The following is a 25732-nucleotide window of genomic DNA, read 5'->3' on the forward strand; positions in this document are numbered from 1 at the left end:
CTGTGTCTCTCGCATTTCCCGCAACTCATCCCTCACATCCCCTACCTGCAATAACACCAAAACAGACCCCCCTCATCCACACGTACCACCCCATCAACCTCCAAATCCAAAGCTTCATCCTGGGACACTTCTGCCATCGGCAATCTGACCCCACTACCAAAGATAATGGGAACTGCAGATGCTGGAGATTCCAAGATAATAAAATGTGAGGCTGGATGAACACAGCAGGCCAAGCAGCATCTCAGGAGCACAAAAGCTGACGTTTCGGGCCTAGACCCTTCATCAGAGAGGGGGATGGGGGGAGGGAACTGGAATAAATAGGGAGAGAGGGGGAGGCGGACCGAAGATGGAGAGTAAAGAAGATAGGTGGAGAAGGTGTGGGTGGGGAGGTAGGGAGGGGATAGGTCAGTCCAGGGAAGACGGACAGGTCAAGGAGGTGGGATGAGGTTAGTAGGTAGCTGGGGGTGCGGCTTGGGGTGGGAGGAAGGGATGGGTGAGAGGAAGAACCGGTTAGGGAGGCAGAGACAGGTTGGACTGGTTTTGGGATGCAGTGGGTGGGGGGGAAGAGCTGGGCTGGTTGTGTGGTGCAGTGGGGGGAGGGGATGAACTGGGCTGGTTTAGGGATGCAGTGGGGGAAGGGGAGATTTTGAAACTGGTGAAGTCCACATTGATACCATATGGCTGCAGGGTTCCCAGGCGGAATATGAGTTGCTGTTCCTGCAACCTTCGGGTGGCATCATTGTGGCAGTGCACTACCAAAGACGTTTTTCCCTCCACACCCTTATCTGCTTTCTGGAGGGACCATTCTCTCCGTGACTCCCTTGTCTGCGCCACACTCCCCTCCAGCCCTACCACCGCTGGCACTTTTCGCTGCAACCTCAGGAAGTGTTATACCTGCCCCTACACCTCACCCCTCACCCCCATTCCAGGCCATAAGAAGACCTTCCACACCAAACAGATGTTCACCTGCACATCTGCTAATGTGGTATACTGTGTCTGCAGTTCCCATTGTGGTCTCATCTACATCGGGGAAACCAAGTGGATGCTTGGGGACCGCTTTGTGGAACACCTACACTCGGTTCGCAACAAACAACCACACCTCCTAATCGCGAACCATTTCAACTCCCCCTCCCACTCCTTGGACGACATGTCCATCCTGGGCCTCCTGCATTGCCACAACGATACCACCGGAAAGCTGCAGGAACCGCGTCTCATATTTCGCTTGGGAACCTGCAGCCCAAGGGTATCAATGTGGACTTCACAAGCTTCAAAATCTCCCCTCCTCCGACTGCATCCCAAAACCAGCCCAGCTCATCCCCGCCTCCCTAACCTATGCTTCCTCCCACCTATCCAATCCTACCACCTCAAGCCCCACCCCCATCTCCTACCCACTAACCTCATCCCACTTCCTTGACCTGTCCGTCCTCCCTGGACTGACCTATCCCTGCCCTAATCCCCACCTACACTCACTTTTACTGGCTCTAACCCCGCCTCTTTGACCTGTCTGTATCTTCTCCACTTATCTTCTCCTTCGTCCATCTTCTATCTGCCTTCCCCCTCTCCATATTTATTTCAGAATCTCCTTCCCCTCCCCCATTTCTGAAGAAGGGTCTAGGCCCAAAATGTCAGCTTTCCTGCCCCTCTGATGCTGCTTGGCCTGCTGTGTTCATCTCCTCTGCACCTTGTTTTTGCAGATTCTCTGGCATCGGCAGTTCCTACTGTCTCTATATTTTTAATTTCATGGTTTGGACTGCACAGCCTGATGGGTCCCTTAAAGTACCAGACAACAAGACAATTGCAAACATCACACCCATGTTCAAGAAAGGTTGTAAGAATAAGACCTTCAATTATGGGCCAATGAGTTTAATTTCAGTGGCGGGGAAACTTCTAGAAACAACTATTTTGGTTAGAATTCGTAGTTGCAGAGAAAAATGTTGATTAAGACATGTTGACATGAATTTCTCAATGGGAAATCATGTTTAACAAATTGACTATAATTTTTTTAAACAGTAACAGGAAGGGTAATGCTGGTGTACATGCGCTTACAGAGGGTACTCGATACAGTGGCAAACAACAGTGTTGTGTAAATGTTATAATTCATAGAATAAAAGGGACACTGGAAACACAGATACAAAATTCACTGAGTGATAGGAAATGGTCAATAGATACCTTTTTTGGGCTGGAGGATGGTTTGTATTGGAGTTCCCCAGGGCTCATACAAGGGTCTTTATTTTTCCTGATTGTACATGGAATGATCTAAGTGTCTAGGTATGCAAGGGACAATTTCAAAGATTGCAGATGACATGAAACTCAGATGCATTGTAAATTGTGAGGAGGACAATGTAGAACTTCAAAAACATATTGGCAAGATGGTGGAGTGGACAGTGGTGGCAGATGATTTCCAATGCAGAGAAATGTGGCCTGATGCATTTTGGAAGGAAGAACATGAACAGACAATACAAAATAAGGAACAAAAACAAAGTTGCTGGAAAAGCTCAGCAGGTCTGGCAGCATCTGTGGAGTAGAAAACAGTTGTTGTCTCTGCCAGACCTGCTGAGCTTTTCCGGCAACTTTGTTTTTGTTCCTGATTTACAGTATCTGCAGTTCTTTTAGTTCTTAGTACAAAATAAGGAATACAATTCTAATTGGATGTAGGAGCAAAGGGATCTGAATGTATGTGTGCACAGATCATTGATGATAGCAAGACAAGAGGTGAGATGTGTTAATAAAGCGCATAGTATTTTGTGCTTTAATCATACGGATGTAGAGTACAAGAGCAGGGAGGTGAATTAGAACTTGTATAAGGCATTCGTTAGACCTCAACTGGAGTATTATCCAATCCTATAGATTTCTTTGATATGCAGGATTTTCTACACTATTTGCTGTCACTCTTCATCTTTATAGGGACATGCTGATCCTCCACTTCCATTATTTCCCAGTCATGATGCTCATTTGAGAGCAAATGCAGGCACTATGAGCCAAATGGCCCCCTTCAGTGCTGTAGCCCTTCTGTGATTCTGCTTCTGTTGGTGGCAATAGAGTGAGAGTTGTGTGAATACTGGGGAAAAAAAAATTCAGCATTATATGGTAAATATGGGAGAGTGAGACTGATTGGATGGCTTTTCTCAAAGGTGTAGTACGGGAATAGTGGCCTGAGTGGTCTCCTTTTGCAGTGCATGATTCTATGTTTTCATTACATTGCAACTTAATGCCTCAATGTACCTCGTAGTGACTGTAGTCTATAGTTTTGTACAGTAGGAGAATCATATAGGAAATAGAAAAGTCATGGCTGTTTCTGCTGTATGGTGCAAAGAAAGAGGTTGCTGTTTCTGTCGCCCATTTCATTTGTCCAGTCATTGACCAGTGCAATTTTTTCCTCACATGATAAGTAAGAAACTATGTGGCTAATCATGTGTGAAACAGCATGTGGCTATATTTTGCTGATGCTATTTCAAAACAGATACCAGAAAAAAATGTACAATAAAACATTTTTAAGATCAAAACACTTCACAAACAAATCACTGTACAAAGTGCAGAACAGCTGACATTTTTCTTACAAAATTTCAGGATAAAAGACATCCATGGATATACAATAAATTATTGTGCCAGACAATACAAATCAAACTACAATTTCTAGACAGACAAGGAATATTTTGTTACGAAACATAATTAAATAAACCTCTAGGGCATAATTTCACCTCCACTCTCCTCTCCATATTTTCTGGCACTAGCACTGTTATTTGGTGCAATTAAGTGCACTATCTGTAGTAAATATATGACTTTTCATTGAGATACATCGGAACATCTAACACAAATTGTACCATCTCATCTGGCTGCTCATTTTAAAGAGTGCCCTCGGTTGAGCAATTACGAAGTACATCGAGATTTTAACTCCTCTATTTGTACTAACGCCCATTTAAAAATGAAATTATGTCACTTTCTTAGTGGGAGCAAGAGGCTACTTTGGGAAATATTGATTTTTACCTGTGAATACCAGCTTTTAGTCTCCAGTCTTATCGCTACAGTTCACAAGGAGCAGATGGGTATACAGATTGTGTGTTGCTACTTCAAGTAAAATTCTGTAGCCATGTTGATTAGCATTTTCCAAGTCAACGTGGCTGGCTAGCAATAGAAATGAAGAAGGAAATTCAGACCATGCTCAATAAGAATTTTGTGCTCTTAATCCCTTTTGCATCAACAAGAATTTCAGAAACTTGTTTGGCAAATTTTGTAACATTTTGTTGGAATTTCACCCTAGATCTTGGCATTTGTAAACTTTAACAGGGATGATCCTGAACAATTTATATTGGTCATCTCCTTGCAGAAGGAATTTCCAGTGTTAAATGTATTATGCCTGTTCATCAACTTTGAGCCAATAACTCTTCAGAGGATCATTTAACAAATGCATTCAACTAATTGGCAAGTTTCTTTTAATCTTCCAACTAATTGGTTGTACATTTTTTATAACCCTACATTATCTTTTCTGAAAACAGGGCCCAACAAACTGTCCTGACGATTTCAAGCTTCCATTGAACCACAACAGTGCGGAAAGAGGCCATTTGGTCCATCAAATCTGCACCAACCCTCTGAAGGGTGCTCCAACACATCCCCATAATATCACATTTACCATAGCTAATCCACCTAGTCTACACAATTATGGACCCTACAGACCAAATTACCATGGCCAATGCACCTAACCAGCACATCTTTGAACTGTGGGAGGAAGCAGAGCACCCAGAGAAAACTCATGCAGACACGAAGAGATATGTAGACTCAACACTGACAAATGTCCGAGTCTAGAACCGAACCAAGGCAGTAGTGCTAACCACTGTACCACTGTGCCATAATTTCAAAATGAAGCCTTGGTATTAATAATCAGTTTCTGATTTAACCAATTTTTCTGAGCTTTGTCAATCTTGGTATCTTGTATTCAGGATCTTGGAAGGTCACTATGCTTTCTTTTTTTTTTAAATACCTCAGTAATTAGATAGAATCTGGTTTTATTATACACGCATCATCCAATCCATGAGTCACAAGCCATGACTTTTTCCCAGTTAATGAGTTTACAAGCCTCTGTAGTATGCCTCCTCTGGAGCATATACTATGCATTTAATTTTTAACACGGTTTTTTTTAGATTCCCTACAGTGTGGAAACAGGCCCTTCGGCCCAATAAGTCCACACCACCCCTTGAAGCATCCCACCCAGAACCATCCCCCTGTAACCCACACACCCCTGAACACTATGGGCAATTTAGCACGGCCGATCCACCTAGCCTGCACATCTTTGGACTGTGGGAGGAAAGCGGAGCACTCGGAGGAAACCTACGCAGACATGGGGAGAATGTGCAAACTCCACACAGGCAGTCGTCCGAGGCTGGAATTGAACCTGGGTCCCTGGTGCTGTGAGGCTCGAGTGCTAACCACTGAGCCACCCTTCCGCCCTGTTTTATATAACCTGCAACCACAGAAGACGAACTTTGAACTGTGCAGTACTTCAGCTCACTGTGCCAGTACTTTGAGGAACTATCCAATGGTCCCTCTAATCTGCACTTTCCCTGTAGCCTCATTTGTTAAAATATGTATCCAATTACCTATATGAAATTTACTAATTGGAAGGACCAGGAGGAAAAGTAGGCCATTCAGCCCCTCAAACCTGCTCAACCATTTAATATGTTCATGATCGATTTCATCTTAGTCTAAACTCCACTTTCTAGCACGTCTCCCATGCAATTCACCCATTAAGAGTTAAAAACCTGTCGATCTAAAGGCGATTGATCCACCACTTAAATGTAGAGACAAATACAATTTTTCACAGAAAGGTGGGACACTAAAAACAGGAACTATAGGTCAATCATTGTGAAAACGCTTAAACACATTCAGGAAGTAGTGGCAGGTCATTTAGAAAATCAAATTATAATCAGACAGAGTCAACATGATCATGTGAAAGGGAAATTCTGTTTGACAAATTTATTAGAGTTCTTTAAAGATGTAAGAGGCAGTGTGTAGAAAAAATACAGTGTACTTGGATTTCCAAGAGGCATTCGGTAAAGTGCCATATAAAAGTGCACAATGTGTGAGTTGATGGTGTTGCGGATGATATAGTAACACAGATAGAGAATTGGCTAACTAACAAAAAGAGTCAGGATAAAAGGACAATTTTCAGGTTGTAAACTCTTAACCAGTAGTGCGTTGTAGGGTCATTGTTGGGGTCTCAACTGTTTATAATCTATTGTCATGTGTTCGATGAAAGAAAACATAATTGTAGTCAAATTTGCAGTTGATACAAAGATGGGTAGGAAATCAAGTTGTAAGGATATAAAGAATCTGCAAAGGGGTTTGGATAGGTAAAGAGAATGGACAAAATTTTCCAGATGGAGTTTTAAAGGGAATAAAACGAAAAGAATAGAAAATAGAATAAAAATACAATAAAACAGAATATTATTTAATTTGGAAGATCCTGTAATATATTGTAGCACAGAGGGATCTGGATGTCTTCATTTCATGAGTCAGAAAAAGCAGCACAAGCGCATCTACAATTTATATTCAAATTCCCTCAATATTCTAGAATGCTTCCACATCTAGGTCCTCGTGACTTATAAATATGGGCAAACTTTCAAGTAGCTCCTCTTTATCAGTTTTCAGGCATTGAGTCTCTTAACTGTGTAATCTTTGACTATGATGTTGGCAGCTTCTTCTTCCTTGATGAAGACAGATTCAGTATCCTCATTTAAATATCTTGAATTTACCCTCTACCCTGACGTGAATATCCTTTCCTTGGTCCCAACCTCACTGCACCTTTTATCAGCATGTTCCTATTTATAAGCTACATTTGCATTCTCTTTGTTGGCTGCCAGCCTCTTGTCATACTCGTTTACTTCTCTTTCATATCCCTCTGAATTTTGCAGACTGGTACTCATTTGCATTATCACTCTGACGTCAGATAAGCCGCATTTTTTTTATTGCTTCATCTTACGCTTTCTTTCTTTCATTGTCCAACAAGCTCTAGCTCTGTTTCTCTTCTTTTCTCCAATATGGGAAGTTATCAAAACTGTTCTTAAATGATCTTCCCTTTAAAAGCAGCCAATTATTCAATTATAATTTTGCCTGACAATTGATGATTCCAATTTATCTAGGCTAGATCCATTTTAACTCCATTGTACTAGGGCCTCCACCAATCTATCCATTTTACTCCTGATTGTTTTTTTTCCAAAGCTAAACAAAACATCGTTGCACTATAATCTCAGGTACTTCAATGTTTCCCTATGGTTACTTAAGCTATTTGACTCACCTCATTCCCCAAGACTAGATGCAACAATATCTCTTGCTCTTTGGACTGGAAACACACTGACAGAGAAGATTTTCCTGACATACTTCAGAAACTCTAGAAACCTTAGAAATGGATCTGGGCCCACTAGTATCGACTACAAACTGACTCCCACATTTAACTTAATTATACTTCCTCACACCCATTTTTAAAACCGTCTCTTTGTCACACTTTTAGGAAGCAAGAGAGTTCTGAAAGAGATAATGGGAACTGCAGATGCTGGAGAATCCAAGATAACAAAGTGTAGGGCTGGATGAACACAGCAGGACAAGCAGCATCTTAGAAGCGCAAAATCTGACGTTTTGGGCCTAGACCCTTCATCAGAAAAGGGGGATGGGGCGAGGACTCTGAAATAAATAGGGAGGGGGGGAGGTGGGAGGCGGACTGAAGATGGATAGAGGAGAAGATAGGTGGACAGGAGAGTGTGGTTGGGGAGGTAGGGAGGGGATAGGTGAGTCCAGGGAGGATGGACAGGTCAAGGGGGCAGGATGAAGTTGGAGGTGCGGCTTGAGGTGGGAGGAGGGGATAGGTGAGAGGAAGAACAGGTTAGGCAGGCGGGGGCAAGCTGGGCTGGTTTTGGGATGCAGTGGGGGGAGGAGAGATTTTGAAGCTGGTGAAATCCACATTGATACCATTAGGCATTGGACTTGAAATATTAACTTTGTTTCCACAGATCCTACCTGACCTGCTCAGTTTGTCCAACACTTATTTTGTTAAAGCTCCTCTCCCTTTGACCTTACACTCTCAATATCCCAATCCATGTTTGGAAAATTAAAGCCCCATTATAACTACTGTACAGTTTTGCGCACCTTGTAAATTTCTCTCCTCTATGTCTTTTCACCATTTGCTGCTGTATGGCATACAATTAGAAGAGTAATTGTATCTCCAAGTTGAATTTGTTTGAAAGTTAGTTGTTCCCTTTAAGAACATTGGACTGTGTATATGCCAGGAGTATTTGGATCATAACACCATCAGATGTGGGAACTGAGATAGACATTCAGCCCATCAAGAGTGCACTATAAGTTTAAGCCCTACATTTAAAATGGTTCTTTTGTAATCTCAGCATCTTAGTTTCTTGTCACTGGGCAGGAATCCATACGCTGTTAGTGGCTTGCCATGCAATGGTATGCATCAAACCTCTGAGATTTTGAATTTTTCAGATAATCAAGTTGTTTTCATGATGAAACAATTAGAAAAAATGTTGTTCTATGTTTTAACCTCAGTTATGAATTTGACCTGTGTGATACTTTGTCAGTAAACTATTATAATTAATTCAAGACTACTAAGAACATACATAGATCTCTTTTTTTTTACAAAGTAGACATCCTGTTACATATTAAAAACAAAACTTCAGCAGCTGAAGAAAACCAACAATTTGTTGCAATGATTTAGTAAATGTGCTCTTTTATAACCTGACTTATCCTTATTAGTTTTCCATCTCATTTGTAAACATTTCTAAGAATAATCGAAATAGCAATGCAAGTTAATAGGAGAAACAAATTAATGAATGAAAAAGTATGAATTTACAAAACAGGATATGAACATAAAAAAGTTTAATAATTCATCAGAAATTCCCCCTCTGCTAGTTCTGGACAGGCATTAAATAAGTTATTTTGTTCAGCAAAACCATCCACTAAAGTGGCAGAGAGAGAAAATCCAAATTGAGAGATTATTTGCATTCTCGTAGATCATAATATAGTTTGAGTAATCTACTTGCAAAAAGTGAAATATTAAGAATTATACTGGACTGAATATAGTCTGATTACCTTGGAACACAAACTTCATTTTTCTAGCCATTTCCATTAAAAAATATTCCTGGGTGATAGTTCAAGTCTATTGCTTATTCTTGCCCTGTACACATCATGGGTTTTTCTTGTAATTTGGAAGGTAAATTGCAAACCATTACATAACAAATTTTCCTCAGCTGCCTTGATTTTGTTTACAGGTTTACAAAAACTCATATATCAATCCCCATGGGATTACATTGAATGGTCTAACTTGACGGCTGATTGGTCCAAATGCTGATGCTCCTGATAATCAGCCATTCCTTTTGGCTTTCTGTTACCAGTATCTGAATGCAGTGAATGTCAAATTCAACTTTGTGACCAATATCCTCAATATCAATATTTCCATGTTGAAACTCACCCAGTTTGACGTAGTTAGAACACTGCTTTCCTTTCTTTGTCATTTGCACATTTTGACCAACCTCAAGTGCTCCGTGATGCAAAATGTCATTTTGTCTATCATCAGTCCCCGTTTGGATTTTCAGTTTGTTGATTTTAGCTGGTTTGTCGAGCACAATAAGAAAGTACTCTCCAGCTGAAGTAGATTTTCCCCAGAAGTACTCATCTACATTGCTGTATGCTTTACGAGGATCGTAGTGTTCAAACACATTCATGTCTGTGTAAAGTGTTGCAGGAGGATTGTCAGGAATATCAAAGGAATCTTCTTCAAAATCATCATCCTTGAGTTTATTTTCTGTTCCCCTGAATGATGAATAATATCCCATGTGCTGAAACAAAGAAGGCTTAAACCGTATGATATCCTTTTGAGCAAGCAGCCCTTGGAAATGAATTAGCAACCAATCACATGGCATTTCCTGATAAAACATTAATAAAAATTGTGCCAGTCGAGGCAGGTCATGTGAATGGTAAAGTTTTCCAATATATCCCAATTTTGAAAACTCTAGTGTCACCCAATAGGAGCCTTTTCTTGAGGTAATGACTTTTTTAATAGCGGATAGGAAGTTTTTTGAGCAGTGAACATCATCTTCTAACATTACGTAGTAATCTGATAGATTGGCACAGAAATTAAGCAGAAATGCATAATCTACATTCTGTTTAGATCTAAACCTCACACGATCTTCTGGGTCATTGTAGTTTCTTTTGAGGCCATCTAAACTTGGGTAATACTCCTCAAGAGTATGAATGACCATCAATCGACCAGAAATGATATGATGGCCAAATTTTCTGGAGACATCTTGGACAACATCTTCACACCACGAGAGGTCAAAGTCTGCTAAGTGTACAATAACTACAATTTCATTCAGTTCTTCGTAACTGGATTGGTCAAAAATAGATTTAATTGTTTCTAGTAGGTAGTTACCTCTTTTCCTTTTCACTGACGATAGTCCTATTGTTAAGTACTCTGCGCAAAATATTAGAAAGAAGTTATCACTAAAATCACATGTAATTTTAATTATTTTATACAAGTATACATTCTGATTCAAATTACTTTTAATAAAAATCATTGGATACATAAAGGAATCAAACTCACTTTTTCTAGGGAGAGGGAAACCTGCAAGATAACGATAGGTGACATTTATTGCTCCTGACAGGTTAGTTAAATCTTTGAATGTATGGACATATTTTTCTGAGTTGAGTTGATGTGAAGTAATTTCTCTTGCCAGTCTCTGCTCTCCTTCCTGCATAATAAGAAAGATCATTGTAATTTCAATGTAAGAAATAATGCAAACTTAAAACGTTTGTCATATGTTTCCCACTATAGTCAAAACTCTTATACCTCATACATCCCATATGGTTTTCAGTTCCAACACAACTTTATAAGCTCTTTCTTACTGAAACTATACTCAGAATTCTTTGAGTTTTGCCAAATACAACCCAGCTTATTACCTGCATACCAGATCTGAACACAACTTTAGTGCATTAACGTTGGAGATGGCATTAACTGATAGGATTTCAACATAGAAACACATCTAAGGTCTGAACTGTCCTCAGGTTGGCAAAATTGAGGGGTTTGTGGGTGGAGTGCACCCAGTACGAGAATCCACTTATCAGCCACTATCTTCCTCCCAGAATCTGACTGCCGCTTCATGTTTTGTAGGAAACCAGGAAGCTATTGTTAGTTTACCAATTCAGGGAATGAAGAAAATGCAATTCTCAGTCTTGAAAAGCAACAGTTTAAAGTCAGAGCTGCAGAGTGAACTATGCAGGTTAGAAACATTAAATTATTATCCTGCTGATGTTTTTAAGCTCCAGTTTGAATCAAAATTATCCATCAAGTCCCTTATGAAGCTATATCTACTGAAACTGCTGAGAAGTATTTATCCAATAGAACCAAGACACTAGCTTTACAGAATTAAAATAATTGTTTGACTTATGAAAAGAAGTATTCAACATTACTACGATGAAATATTAAAAGCTGTCCTCCCCAATTGTATTTCTTACCATTACGTATCTGTCCTCCTCCATGTATAGATTCAGGCAAAGGAGACAAATTGCAAGGAGGGCCAACACTGGAATTGTTGAGCGCTTCCGAAAGCATCTCATTTTCTCTGCACGTTTCCAATAAAGTCTCATGATAAACCTGACTTTGAAGCTTCCTGCAAAAGTTAAGAAAATCATTTTAAAACAACTTTCTCTGATCTGTAAAGCATTGCTACACGTAATATTAAAAATATAATTTATAAAATACTCATATTTGCTACATTTAATACATTGCTTCATTTTTGGTAGTTACAAGTAAACATTTTGAAACAGGTAAGAGGAGTCTTTGACATTAAAGCAGTGAATAAAGTTTAATCTGCTTTTTTTGAAAAAAAAAAGAAATTTTAACAATATATTCAGAGCCTTTATTGTTTTTAAAACAAGAAAACACTGTCTCTGTTCTGTCCAGGTGCATTCAGTGAATAATTTTTAATAAAGTATTGGATGAATTAAATGTCTTCATTTGAATCCCTTATTATTTTGTTCCAAAGAATCTGAGAAAATCTTGTACATACGGAATGTTTGTTATCAATTAAATCAATTGTAATTATGAATTAATTAAAGATGGGTGCCTGGATGGTTGAATTGGTGGGGGAGAAAACAAAATTTAAAAAGCCTTTGAGAAAAAGTGCATTGATATGACTGCTCTCTCTCCTTTTCTGTTTGTCTCTGAAATCTGGCCTAAATAGGATCCATTTGATGTCAATGTCCCACAAAGTAGAATTGTCATTCCATTAGCCTTGATGTACTTGTGATGGAGAGTGAGTCTGAGGCTAGCATGTTATATTTACTATAAAAGCTCCAGCTGTAAACACATGGACCATAAAGATGAAGAACTGCTTGTTATGTTACACACAGGGATTTCTTTTTACATCTACTTACCTGTCCTTCATACAGCTCTTAAGTAATAATTCAGTAGTAACTCATATAGACATATCACTACAATATCTCAGAGATTGCTACAAGCTTCCTTCCAAATACTTAGGCTGGAGATGACACCATTCTCCAACCTCTACTAAAATCTGGAGAAATATACATCAGACTGCTGATTCACCAGCACCTATATTACACTATCCCACAAAATTCAAATCCATCCTTCACTGTCTTATTATCTTTAAGACACAAAATCCATTGCAAATTAAAAATAGTTAGCAACAATTTTATGGATTGGTGTGAAATATAACAGTGAGCCTTGTTTTCAACATCGCAATACAGTGATGGATGGGGCACCCTCAACCCAACAAGCTATTCGTCATAAACACATTTCAGTGATGGGGAAGTACTGTGGAAATATTAATTGTAGTGAGTGCCAGGAATCTTGAAACCAGCGAGCCTTGATACACTTAAGCATATCATGATGAAAACTATATTAAAATTCACATGCACTGGTATTCTAAAGCACATAAATGGAATAGCTACTTGAAAATTTAAAAGGATTCTGGGAAATGTTAAAGTGCATGCACACAGTATCAGTGGTTTCAGTGGCAGAAAAATGATTAGTGACTTTAAGGGAGTAAACAGAATATTGAATTTGGATGAATTTTCATAGATATATATTAAATATCTAAAATGAATGATCAAGTACCTTCAAAAATGTGAGTCATTTTATGGAAAAAACAAAGTATGTTGTGCCTGAATCAAACAGAAACGTTTGATTTCTGTTTTAAGATGTTATAAGATTATGTACCATGGACTATAAATCTCTGGATACGTTTGGATCTAGATTTGATGGTAATAGTTAAATTGCAAATTTGCATGAGTTAAAGTATTTAAGGGTGGAGACTGATGACAGTAGATAAAAAAAATTAGAATAAAGGATTGAAATGCCAATTGAAATTAAAATGCATTTTAGTGCAAAGGAAGTTGAGATGAGAGCATCAAAGTGATAGCTTTCTCTTGGTGATGTTTGTGCCCTTGTCTTTCTTTTTAAGAAAGAACAGATTGGTAACCGAGCCACTACCCTAGGCATCAGGACTTCACGTGGAGAGATAAGTAAAACCTCATAGGTCATTTGATACAGTCATGTGGGAGTCAAGAATGTGCGACATGGTCCGGGAACACCAATGTAAAGTGTACAAAAGTGAATGCTACTTCAGGGGTAACAGACATGAAACGGCAGAAAAAGGCATGCACTGAAGAACGGGTCTCAGACATGTACATCTACTTGATGAAAGTATTGGTGGCTTGGAAGAGCGCATAAACATAGTTTAAATGATAAGATGGTGACACAAAATTCATAGAAAAACTGACTTTAAAACAGTAAAGATAATAAAGTGTGAAGCTGGATGAACACAGCAGACCAAGCAGCATCTCAGGAGCACAAAAGCTGCCGTTTCGGGCCTAGACCCTTCATCAGGGTCTAGGTCCGAAACGTCAGCTTTTGAGCTCCTGAGATGCTGCTTGGCCTGCTGTGTTCATCCAGCTTCACACTTTGTTATCTTGGATTCTCCAGCATCTGCAGTTCCTATTACCCCTTTAAAACAGTAAAGGTAGTATTAGTGTAAAAAGAATTATAACAAAATAAGATGAGCTATTTTGACGATTATGAAAAAGTCTTTCAGAAATGAAAGAATATGGACTCTGAGAGAAGTAATAGTAGACTGAGTAAAAGAGCCCAGTGGATGACATAAATGCCCCATCTCGAGTGTTTGTATGATGCATGTATTCCAGTGTTTAAATCAATAGGTGAAATTGCAGTGTGTTAGGACAGTTAGTGTATGTGAAGGAAGGCTGAATTAAGACTCAGATCGGGTAAGAGTCTGTGGTAAGGGAACCCTGGGAAAAATAAAAGGCTGGAAGCATAAGTTGAAGGTAAAGCTTGATGAAAATTACAGCTGTATTATTTGATCTTATGTATATTGTAGCTCAAATGGGGTACTTACGTATGAAGGTAGTTACCATTCAATGATACAATCATCCATATATTTGGTAAGGAAGGAAACATATTGAAGAAGTATCCTCAAGACAGATACATATGAAAAGAACTGGAGAAATTTTGAGTCCTGATATGATGTTATTTTGCTGATATTGGGTGAGATGATCTATGGATAGGGAACTGGAGGATTTAAAAAAAACGAATTAAGGATATTACTGCTATTGGTGTGAGCATGGGAATGTTAATCCTCTGTGGGGTCCTCTCAATTTTGTTTCCATTGGAGGCAGAGAGTTATATCACATGACTTGTCGATTCTATGACCATACATCAGGGATGGGATAAAGGGCTGGTACCCAACGTCCACTGCAATCATTAATTTGGTGATACAGTCTATTGTTGTATTGTTCATATTGATGCTAGTTATTTTTGTTGTTGTTTTAATCTTCGATTGTAGATTACATACTCTTATTATATGTTCCCATGCAGCTATTGATGATTTGCTTCTGCATCAGCAGTTGTACCATGTGCTGTCAAATATCAATGAGGTGGATTGTAAAGGGTGGACTGAAGGGCTAAGCTCGTTGATGATATTTGACGGCAGCATGGCCTTGGATGAGTCATGTGAATATTCCTGCACGTGCCGAAGCAGGCACAAAAAACATGCTTTTCTGTAGTTGCTCTTCTATGTTTGTTACACTGTATAAGAGAAAGAGTTTCATTCCAAGTCACTGGGCTTCGCCTCGGACGAGAATCATGAATGGTGCCAGGAACAACCTGAGCCAGCCGACCAGCCATCAGTCAAGCAGTTCCCAACAGGCAGAAGGGCGTGAGGCTTATAGTTTTTTTCCCTCCCCTTTTCATTCATTTTATTATGTAATAAATGTTCCTTTCTTTTTTGTCTTTTATTATTATTCAATAGATGTTCATACTTAATCGAATTGCTGTTGTCAATGCTTCTCTTAACTATATTTAACACAATTCCAAAGAACTGCTTGAGTCAACCTTGCCATCCAAGGCAGTAGGAATATTTGCTAAGGCCATGGTCTCAGAAGTTTATTTTAAAACAAAAATGTGCATGGGTTTTCAGACCACAAAAGGCTTGAAAATCTTCCGTTTGCCCATGAAAAAAGGGGAAACAGCCATCTTAGATGGGAAAACCTCCAGAAAGCAGCAAGCCGCTGTAGTGATCAGGAAAAAAATGTGGAGAAATGCCCAATAGGCAGAATTGAGATACAGTATTGCTTATTGCTGTATTAAATAATTTGAAACTTAGAACAAGTGAATAACAGCAGGATTGCACAATGTAGAATGTGAAGCTTCACTAAAAGAGGATACTATGGCATCACTTTTTTTATGTTTAGTTATGTTTTAATTATGCTTTTTATTAGCCTTGCCATCTGTTGCTATACAATGTTGAACCTTAGGATAGAATAGACCATAGTCACTTTCCAGACACTCACCAAATAAATGACTTCTTCTCCTGCAACATAATAAAAATCAATTCTTGAAGCTGAAGCGGTTTAGGAAAAGCAAAAGACCATTTCTTTCACTCCCTGCCCTTGACTTCTTTAATCACTTAATGCCAGTGTTTTACTGTAAGTCACACTAGGTCCTAACTTGCTTTAAATTGGCCTGTTTTATATGTTCCTAAGACACAAGGCCTATTTGACTGACTTAATGAGGGTCCAGCATCAACATTAAGCTGTTCCTCCAATGGAGGCCTTATTTGAAACCCTGCTTAAGCTTGGCATCAGCTGTAGATTTCTGTTTAATGCCAACAACAAAATATAAACTAAAATGGATTTGTATAAAATGATAAAAACTGGCTTTATTATCCAACATCTGTAAGCACTCAACATCATAAATCACTGAAACATAAAAAGATGATAATTACTTTAACGTGAGAGCACATAAGTCTTGAAGGGCCAATACTTAACAGTAGAGTTCAGCATCAAGGGAATCTGTAGGTAACTTCGTTAATGACCTTTTACAGTTGAGTGAAAAACTATGATGCTGGAGCTTGGTAATCAGAATTCATAAAAGACAGAATTGTGCTTGGAATTATTGATCACTGTTTGACATAATTACTGCAGTCCAAAGATTTAACTTTGGAGAAGGCTATTCAAATTTTACAGGCAGCAGAAGACACTCAGCCAAATTTTACAAGATCAACTTGTTAACAGGAGACCAACAGAATTTATACTTTATAGGATATAAACACTCAACAGACACATGATAAGCTAACACAAAGTGTAGGACAAATGACAGACTGAGTTTTGTCAAAATGGAGAGCATCTCCACTTTGGCACAAATGCCAAAATTTGCGAGCAACCTCAAGTCCAAATCTTGAGTTCAGCCTTTGTTGTTTTTGCAGGGGCAGGATAGATTGGCTATTGTTCCCATATGTTTTATTCTTGGAAACCATTGGTCATTCAAACGAACAGTTGAAATTGAAACAGAATTTCGGAATCTGAGGTGTGAAGCTTAGACTAGGTAGGGACAGGTCTATTGTCTTTTAAGTAGTCAGGAATACTCCTTTGGAGAACTAGATGAACCTTCCAGATAGGGCTGCAGGACACTTTGGGGGCTGGGAGCAGGGATGCTTTCAGGATGGGGGACATTCAATATCCTTCGGGGTGTGTGTCAAGATCAGGTCAGAGACTGGGATTTCCATAGTAAATAACTCACCTTCTTACATCTCAAAGCCTGTCCACCATCTACAAGTCGGGAGTATGATGGAATAATCTGCCCTTAATTGGATGACTGCAGCATCAACCACTGAGAAAAGCTTAGAATGATTCAAGGCAAGGCAATCCAATTGACTTGCACTCCATTAACACCTTCAACATTCATTCCCACAACCACAGATGCACAGCAGCAGAAGGATGTGTCATCAACTCGGACTAATCGCTGTCATTTCATTGTTATTGGGTCAAAACCCCGAAACTCCCTTACAGCATTGTGGCCGTACATACACCATGTGGACAGCAGCGGTTATAGAAAGTCACTCAACATCAGCACCTCAAGGGCAATTGTAGATGGATGATAAAATCTCATTTTTCCAGCAACATTTATGTTCCAGGATGAGGGTTTGAAGAGCTGATTGGCCTGCTTCTGCACTGGAGGGCTTATATGATTCTATGAATGATTAAAGCAAAAAGCTGTAGAAATCCCCAAATATCTGCATGGGCCAACTCATTGCAATAATTATAAATTCAAGAAAAGGTATGCACAAACTATGTCAAAGCCTGTTTTCTCTTTCACAGATGTGAACTAATGTGTTTCGTTATTCTAGAATTATCTGTCTTTATTAAAACACCCTGTTGGTGCATTGCCATGATTGGAATTCCACACCTTTGTGACACCTTGTGGCTTCATTTTCAAGAGTATTTCTTCAAGTGCAATTGTCTGTTTTATATATGGTAAAATTTTCATAAAATCTTAATGTCTCACTTCTCTACTCCTTCCACACTAAATGACCTGATGGCAAAACAAATTTGGGTGTTGCTTTCAAAGGGAACAATAATACTGCATGAAAAATTACAATTTTAAAAATACTTTCCATTTTTATAAAAATCTTTGCATAGGTTTTACAGGTCAGGCATCATTTGGACTGCTCAACCGTACACTCACTGTGAATGGAAACTTGGGCAGTGGTGGTTGACAGGGCCTGCTCCATCGCAGATCCATGCGTCTTGGCAGCTCCAGAGCTTCCTAGTGGTTACCTTGAGAACTACAGCCAGTCCCAAAGGAGCCCCCAGACCAGGGTAAATCAGGAGATTTGGGCCAAAGTGAATTTAGTCACTTTAGACTGGCCTGTGTGGGTGGAGGGGTGAGTTTTAAAGTCCAGATTGGGGAGGAAGGAAATGGAGGTACTGTCTTCTGGGGGTTGACCCAATGAGTAATTGACAATACTGAACGGCCCCTGCCTTCCCTCCCTCTGTCCACCCCCTCCTTCCTTCCTACATTAAAAAAAAATCTTGTGGAGAGAATGGGATGAGCATCCCAGTCAGGTTCAAACAGATTGTGGCATGGGCTGGATAATATTGGAACTGTTTGCCTTGGGGTTTTGGTCACCACTGCCTGACCATTCAGCCCATCTCTTCATTTCCTGGGGAAAAGAAGGGTCACCGGACCCAAAACGTTAACTCTGTTTTCTCCTCCACAGATGCTGCCAGACCTGCTGAGCTTTTCCAGCAACTTTGTTTTTGTTTCTCATTTCCTGGGTTGGTGTCCTTCTGCATCCCACCCCACACCACCAACCCCTTGTCATTTTCCCTGCCCCTCCTGTAGTTAGCCCACAATGGCATCCCTCCCCTGGCTCCTGCTATATAGACAGTGTGAGTGATTGAGGGTGTATGAGTGACTGGTGAAGGGTGAGTGAACTTTGCAGTTAGTCCCCACGCTGCAGTTTACCTGTTGTTAATCAATTACAATTAGCCACAGCTAAGGACTGCCATGGGGTAAGTGTTGTTTCTGGTTAGGTTAATTGGTCAGTCCAGCACAAGAGATTACTCTGATTAGAGGGCCAGTTGACAGAAGTGCATTTTATCTATGTTTTAATGCATTTTTCTTTCTGCAATTGAGCTTTTCACAAATTCAACTGAGCGTGAATTATTTGTTGACAGATGGTGAGTGGGCTACCAATTTTGTGGCTACCCACAGCTAATATAATGAGGTCGAGGGAAAGGGGGCATCATGAGTATCTGTGAATTCCCCCATCGAAAACATACCCAGAAGAGGTATGTAATATCCAGCCTCAATTTATCAAACACTTTTATGAAATGGAACTCTATTAATGTGGAGACAAACAATTCTCAATTTCTCCTTTTGTTGTGTATTTAACATGAAGCCAAGACACTACTGCATCCATCAATTAAAGTGTCTGTTGCCTTCCAGTTTGATTTATGTAATTACATATTTTTAACTCCAAGTAGGTCAGAGCAATGCCTCTGTGCCAACTTTGAGCAAGTTTCCTGAGTTGGCTTCATCGTTTTGTTAACTCAGGCTGTCTTGGACAGTCAAAGTGTCTATTTTAGGAATGATTTTAACCCTCTCCACGGTGGGGTGGGGGGGGGGGGGTGGTTGGTGGTATTGGGGAAGATTGTGCAGTTAGAGTAGGTTAAATTATGCAGCCTACTTACACACATGCGAGCTGCTGACAGTATACCTGGAATTATTTCAACTGACTACATTATCTCCTGCAGTCTCTGCAACTTCAGATACTGACCCACTGGTGAGCACATGTTCTAGATTAGAGTTGGGAGCCCAAGCTGGCAAGTACTTTCCTGCCAACATCTTCTCAGCTGGATGAGTGGGAAATGCCCCAGGTCTTAGCACTCAGAGGGCTGTGGGAGACTAGGCAACTGCTCAGCTTCAGGGAAGAGAGGGCCCTAGGGTGTCAGCAATTTGTGTCTTCATTGACAGGCACAAGCAGACACAGGAGCAGCAGGCAGGTTTCTTGGGGCATTGGGCAATCTGACCTGAATGTTGCAGGACTGCAGACTCGCTGTTTGTACCATGCTGCTGCTGGTATGCTTGTGTCTGGCAGTATCCATGGCCAGGTTGGCAGCTGCCATGCATAGACAGTTCCGGCAATCTCTCAGTCTGCAAGACATGTGTGCAGACCTATAGTGCAGTGTTCAGCAGTAATGACTAGGAGACTATGACCTCGCTATGGGAGTCTCTTCCTCGTAAGGAAACAGGATAGTGCCAGGAGGCCCAGCTAGAGGACGAACCATGAGATCTTATCTCAGGATACTCTAGAGGTGGCTGGGCCTTCTACCTCTCCCTTGTCTGCCATCTTCAGCCCTGTGGGAGTTCAAGCCAAAGTGTGTGCTCCTGCCTCTGGGGCAGGAGTCACTCAGTGTGTCCGCATCCTCTGAACACCCATGTCCCCAGACTGACAAAATCTCTGAAACAGACAAGCTCTCTTCACTTTCGACTGTAGAATACAGGACTGTACTTAGACCTCGTGGCAGGTGGAAAAAGGAAGAAAACTTTCTGAGAGCGCAGGGTTTGCCTGGGCGACATATCACTGCAAATCACTTTTTTCATCGGCTGTGTTTATGAATGATTGTCTGGTTGTAACTGCAATATTAAAAGTACAGAGGCTAGCCTTCCTTAGCGCTACATGATGTTTGATGGTCAAAGCTGCAAAAGTGAGCTACATTTGTGATCAGAGATAATGGGAACTGCAGATGCAGGAGAATCCAAGATAACAAAGTGTGATGCTGGATGAACACAGCAGGCCAAGCAGCATCTCAGGAGAACAAAAGCTGACCTTTCAGGCCTAGACCCTTCATCAGAGCTCTGATGAAGGGTCTCGGCCCGAAACGTCAGCTTTTGTGTTCCTGCAATGCTGCTTGGCCTATTGTGTTCATCCAGCTTCACACTTTGTTATCTAAAGTGAGCTACATGTAGTGCAGACTGTGGAACTTGGGAAGGGATTGCTATTTTCACAATGAGGATCTCTTGGCCCTCTTTTTGGCAATCTTTTTGGCCCCAGGATATTGCTTGTGCTTCACAGATTTACAAATCAATTGCACTAAAGGCTATGATGTGGCCAAGAGAGGTTGGGGCAAGCATTTGTACACAGTAGGTTAGTGCCACAGATTCACAAAGTGTACAGTGCTTATGGATGTATTTCAGCTTTCATGTATGGGTGCCTGTGTAATGATGGTGCCCTCTAAAGACCCTCACATCACTCAACATTGAAGCCCCCTCCCTCACGGAATGAAACACTTACACTGCCCACTCTGGGTTTGGTCACGGCCATTTACGTCTCCATTGCACACTTGTTACTTTCAGCACGTTAGAAGTCTACTGAGGTCACTCCTCACAATTCTCTTCTTGGTAACTCTATTAACGCCATCAGCTTTGAACTTCCTCAAGTCCTTACCCAGTCAAAAATGTAAAATCTTCAGGCTCCGACTTTATTGCCCCAGCCCCAGCATATCATGCAAATATTTAATAGCCAGATATAGTAAGTAGCACCCCACAGAGAAACCAGGGTATTGCTAAATATTGATGAATACCCTTCTCTTGCATTAACCTCTTCACTTCAACACTCTATGATCGCCCTCACTAATATATTATGGTGTCCCCTTCTGATTTTAAACCCCTCTGCACCCATGCAATCTGCCTCCATTTTCCACAATTAAGTTCCTGAGCCATCCTCTTGTACTACTGGACTCTGATAATCCCCTTTGAGATTTGGTGGTCGGACCCAAGTTCTGACTGTGTCAAATCCTCTTAGTGCATTTAGAAGAATGGCCCCTAACAATAAGAGGCTAGCACCCTGATTGATAGCTGAACAGCTTCCCAGCTGTTTTCCCATATTAGGTGAATGGACTAACTGTAGCCCACTTTGCAAACTGTAGTGTTAGGACTTCCTGACTGTGGCCACTCTGAGCGATAATGCACAGTCTCCTGGACTGACATTGGAGGCTGCTTCTCCCTTCTGTGCCAGGATCCCCTGCCTGAAGCGTGTCTCCCTTGACTTGAATGAAGACTATTCCCTTTAGATGTCAACACATAGCAGTTTATTCAAAGCAAATGTTTGTTGTGTATGCGGTTGGCAAATATTTGCATTCCTACCCACCTTCCTGCAAAAATGCCATCCCCTATTCCCAATTCCTTTGCCTCTGCAGTATCTGCTCCCAGGATGAGGCATTCCACTCTCGTACATATCAGATGTCCTCATTTTTCAAGGACCACAACTTACCAACCTCAGTGGTCGAGAAAGCCCTTGACTTGTATCCCCTGCATTTCCCGCAACTCATCCCTCACAACCCCTCCCCGCAATAACAGTCAAAACAGAATCTCCCTCGTCCTCACGTACCACCCCACCAATCTCCGGATCCAATGCATCATCCTCCAACACTTCCGCCATCTGTAATCTGACCCCACCACCAAAGACATATTTCCCTCCCACCCTTATCTGCATTCCAGATGGATCACTCTTTCCGTGACTCCCTTGTCCGCTCCACACGCCCCTCCAGCCCCACCACACCCGGCACTTTTCCCTGCAACCGCAGGAAGTGCTACATCTGCCTCCATGTCTCCCCACCTCAGCACCATCCCAGGCCCTAAGAAGACTTTCCACATCCAGCAGATGTTCACCTGCACATCGGTTAACGTGGTATACTGCATCTGCTGTACCTTTTGTGGCCTCCTCTACAGCAGGGAAACCAAGCGGATGCTTTGGACCATTTTGCAGAACATCTATGCTTGGTTCGCAATAAACAACTGCACCTCCCAGCGAACCATTTCAACTGCCCCTCCCATTCCTTAGACGACATGTCCATCCTGGGCCTCCTGCAGTGCCACAATGATGCTACCCGAAGGTTGCAGGAACAGCAACTCATATTCTCCTTGGGAACCCTGCAGCCCAAAGGTATTAACATGGACTTCACCAGCTTCAAAATCTCCCGTCCCATGACTGCATCCCAAAACCAGCCCAGCTCGTCCACACCTCCCTAACCAGTCCTTCCTCCCAACTAGCCCCTCCTCCCACCTCAAGCCCCACCCCCATTTCCTACCTACTAACCTCATCCCACCCCCTTGATCTGTCTGTCCTCCCTGGACTAAACTATTTCCTCTCTACCTCCCCACGTACACACCCCTCAACTGGCTCTATCCCCGCCTCTTTGACCTGTCTGTCTCTTCTCCACCTATCTTCTCTTCTATCCATCTTCCATACACCTCCCCCTCTCTCCCTATTCATTTCAGCATCTCCTTCCTGTCCCTCATTTATGAAGAAGGGTGTGGGCCGAAACGTCAGCTTTCCTGCTCCTCTGAAACTGTTTGGCCTGCTGTGTTCATCCAGCTCCACGCCATGTTATCACACATTGCATGGTGTTGGACAGAAATGTGTTCACTCCCTTGACAGATCACTACTAGCAATCGTGATAACCTAGCTGGTTTTACATCTTCATGGTGAAGCATTGGAAGGAATGGGGTAACGTGGGGGGCGTTTTATCAACAGTTAGCAGTACTCTGGATTTTACTGGGGGTCAGTAAACTACCCATACTTGGCGTTGAAAACTTCCTAGCATTCAAGTCTCGAGCCATACAATGAATGGATTGGATATGTGCCATGATAATGTGGTGAGGCTGGTTTACATCAAATGTCAAGGTCCATTGATGTCATCAGGTGTACATACTCCCAAAGCATGGAAAGTGCCCTAAGATGTTGGTGCCAGGATGTCCAAGAGGAGTAGCTGGTGAGCTGGAGTTGCCAAGAAACTAGTCTGGCTTTTGCGTCAGAAATTCTTAGCATCGAGTTTCTGTCTGGTGGTTGGATGAATGGAAAACTGCATACGATGTGAGGTTAAAGTGACGTTAATGCATTCTAAAAGACCTCCAGCCCCTCATTAGCCTGAACCGCATCTTGCCATTAAACCCTATGTTGAAAAATGGGACTTAGGCTTTCACTGTCAAGAACTTCCTCATGATTTTCCCAAGTTTTCTGCCGTTGCCCACATTAGTCGGTGTTGGGAAAATTCTGACTATTTTCAGCCGTGGAAGTACAGAAAAATAATGTGACAACAAGAGGAAGTTATCAAGTGCAAATCACAGTATAATCAGTTATATTATGCCCTGACATGTAACCATCATTTCTAGTCTCAGTATAAAATGACAAATCATCTTTAAGTAAAAAGAAAACAAATTAAATTAAACTGATTTCCACCTCAACATACGTAAGCAAACATACATCTTAGTTGACTTTCAGGGTGGGAATTTAGTCATGGAATTCATGAGGCCCAAGGATTAGCATACCCTGACCTACATTAAAAATAAACAAATAACTAAATGATAAATTAAAGTAAAAATTAAATTAAAACTCAATCAATGAAAACTGTTCCAGTTGAAATTGGAACCAATCTCAAATCAATAGCTTTAATAATGACCTTCATCTGTACTTGAAACATGAAGATATAACAGCTTGTATCTTGATGCTAACTAATTTGTAGATTTAACAAAAGGTTTTAGTAATTTTAACAGTGTCTGTAAAACAATGTGGCTAGGCCCTAAAGTATTAGTTATGTAAACAAGACCAAACAATCACCAAGCAGTGTATGATACAGTCAACATACTGAAAGCCTGATAAAAATAATCTTAACTTTAAGAAGGTCTTTGATAAAGTCCAGTGGTTTGTTCCATCTGCTTAGTAAAACTGAAGCAGCCAAGATTCTGCTGATGTCAATCAGATGGCCTGTTGAGCTTGTTAGCATTAGTGTTTACTTTGATCAAGAGGAAACATAGAACATAGAACATAGAAAAGTACAGCACAGTACAGGCCCTTCGGCCCACGATGTTGTGCCGTGGATTAATCCTAATCCAAAAATAAAATAACCTAACTTACATTCTCCTCAATTCACTGCCATCCATGTGCATGTCCAGCAGTTACTTAAATGTCACTTGTGACTCTGCTTCCACGACTACCACTGACAAAGTATTCCATGCGCTCACAACTCTCTGGGTGAAGAACTTCCCTCTGACATCTCCTCTGTACCATCCTCCTAACACCTTAAAACTATGACCCCTCGTGGCAGTCAATCCTGCCCTGGGGAAAAGTCTCTGGCTATCGACTCTATCCATGTCTCAACACGTTGCGAAAAATGCAAAAACAATAATTTGAGGAAATAAGACATGCAGAGATTTACTCTTGTCCTCAAATTTTAATATTTAAGACAACTCATATCTAAAAGTAACAATTTAACGGATGCCAAAATGTGGAGCTGGATGAACGCAGCTGGCCAAGCAGCATCTTAGGAGCACAAAAACTGACGTTTCGGGCTGAGACCCTTCATGCAGTCTAGGCCCGAAACATCAGCTTTTGTGCTCCTAAGGTGCTGCCTGGCCTGCTGTGTTTATCCAGCTCCACACTGTGTTATCTCTGATTACAGTAGGGGACTACTTTGGAAATAGCGACCACAATTCCGTAAGTTTTACAATACTCATGGACAAGGAACGGAGTGGTCCTAAAGGAAGAGTACTAAACTGGGGGAAGGCCGACTATACCAAGATTCAGCAGGATCTGAGGAATGTAGATTGGGAGAAACTGTTTGAAGGTAAATCCACATTTGATATGTGGGAGGCTTTTAAGGAGAGGTTGATTAGTGTGCAGGAGAGACATGTTCCTGTGAAAATGAGGAATAGAAATGGCAAGATTAGGGAACCATGGATGACAGGTGAAATTGTGAGACTAGCCAAGAGGTAATAGGAAGCATACATGAGGTCTAGGTGACTGAAGACAGATGAAGCTTTGCAAGAATATTGGGAATGTAGAGCGAATCTGAA

The 25732-nt window shown here is 41.0% G+C and overlaps 1 protein-coding gene across 14 annotated transcripts in view; it reads right to left on the reverse strand.

The window, feature by feature from the left end:
* Positions 1-2733: 2733 nt before the first annotated feature.
* Positions 2734-25732, reverse strand: part of mgat4c (mgat4 family member C) — a 384199-nt gene continuing 361200 nt past the window's right edge. For all 14 annotated transcript variants that reach the window (XM_048549098.2, XM_059652473.1, XM_059652471.1 and 11 more), the window contains 3 exons: positions 11512-11666; positions 10601-10748; positions 2734-10471 (listed from right to left, as the gene is read on the reverse strand). In XM_048549098.2, coding sequence (XP_048405055.1) covers positions 9318-10471; positions 10601-10748; positions 11512-11643 — 1434 coding nt within the window. In that variant the 5' untranslated portion in view covers positions 11644-11666 and the 3' untranslated portion in view covers positions 2734-9317. The remainder of the gene's footprint in view (positions 10472-10600; positions 10749-11511; positions 11667-25732) is intronic.

Source organism: Stegostoma tigrinum, chromosome 18, assembly GCF_030684315.1.
Source record: "Stegostoma tigrinum isolate sSteTig4 chromosome 18, sSteTig4.hap1, whole genome shotgun sequence".
NCBI classification, from domain to species: Eukaryota; Metazoa; Chordata; class Chondrichthyes; order Orectolobiformes; family Stegostomatidae; genus Stegostoma; species Stegostoma tigrinum.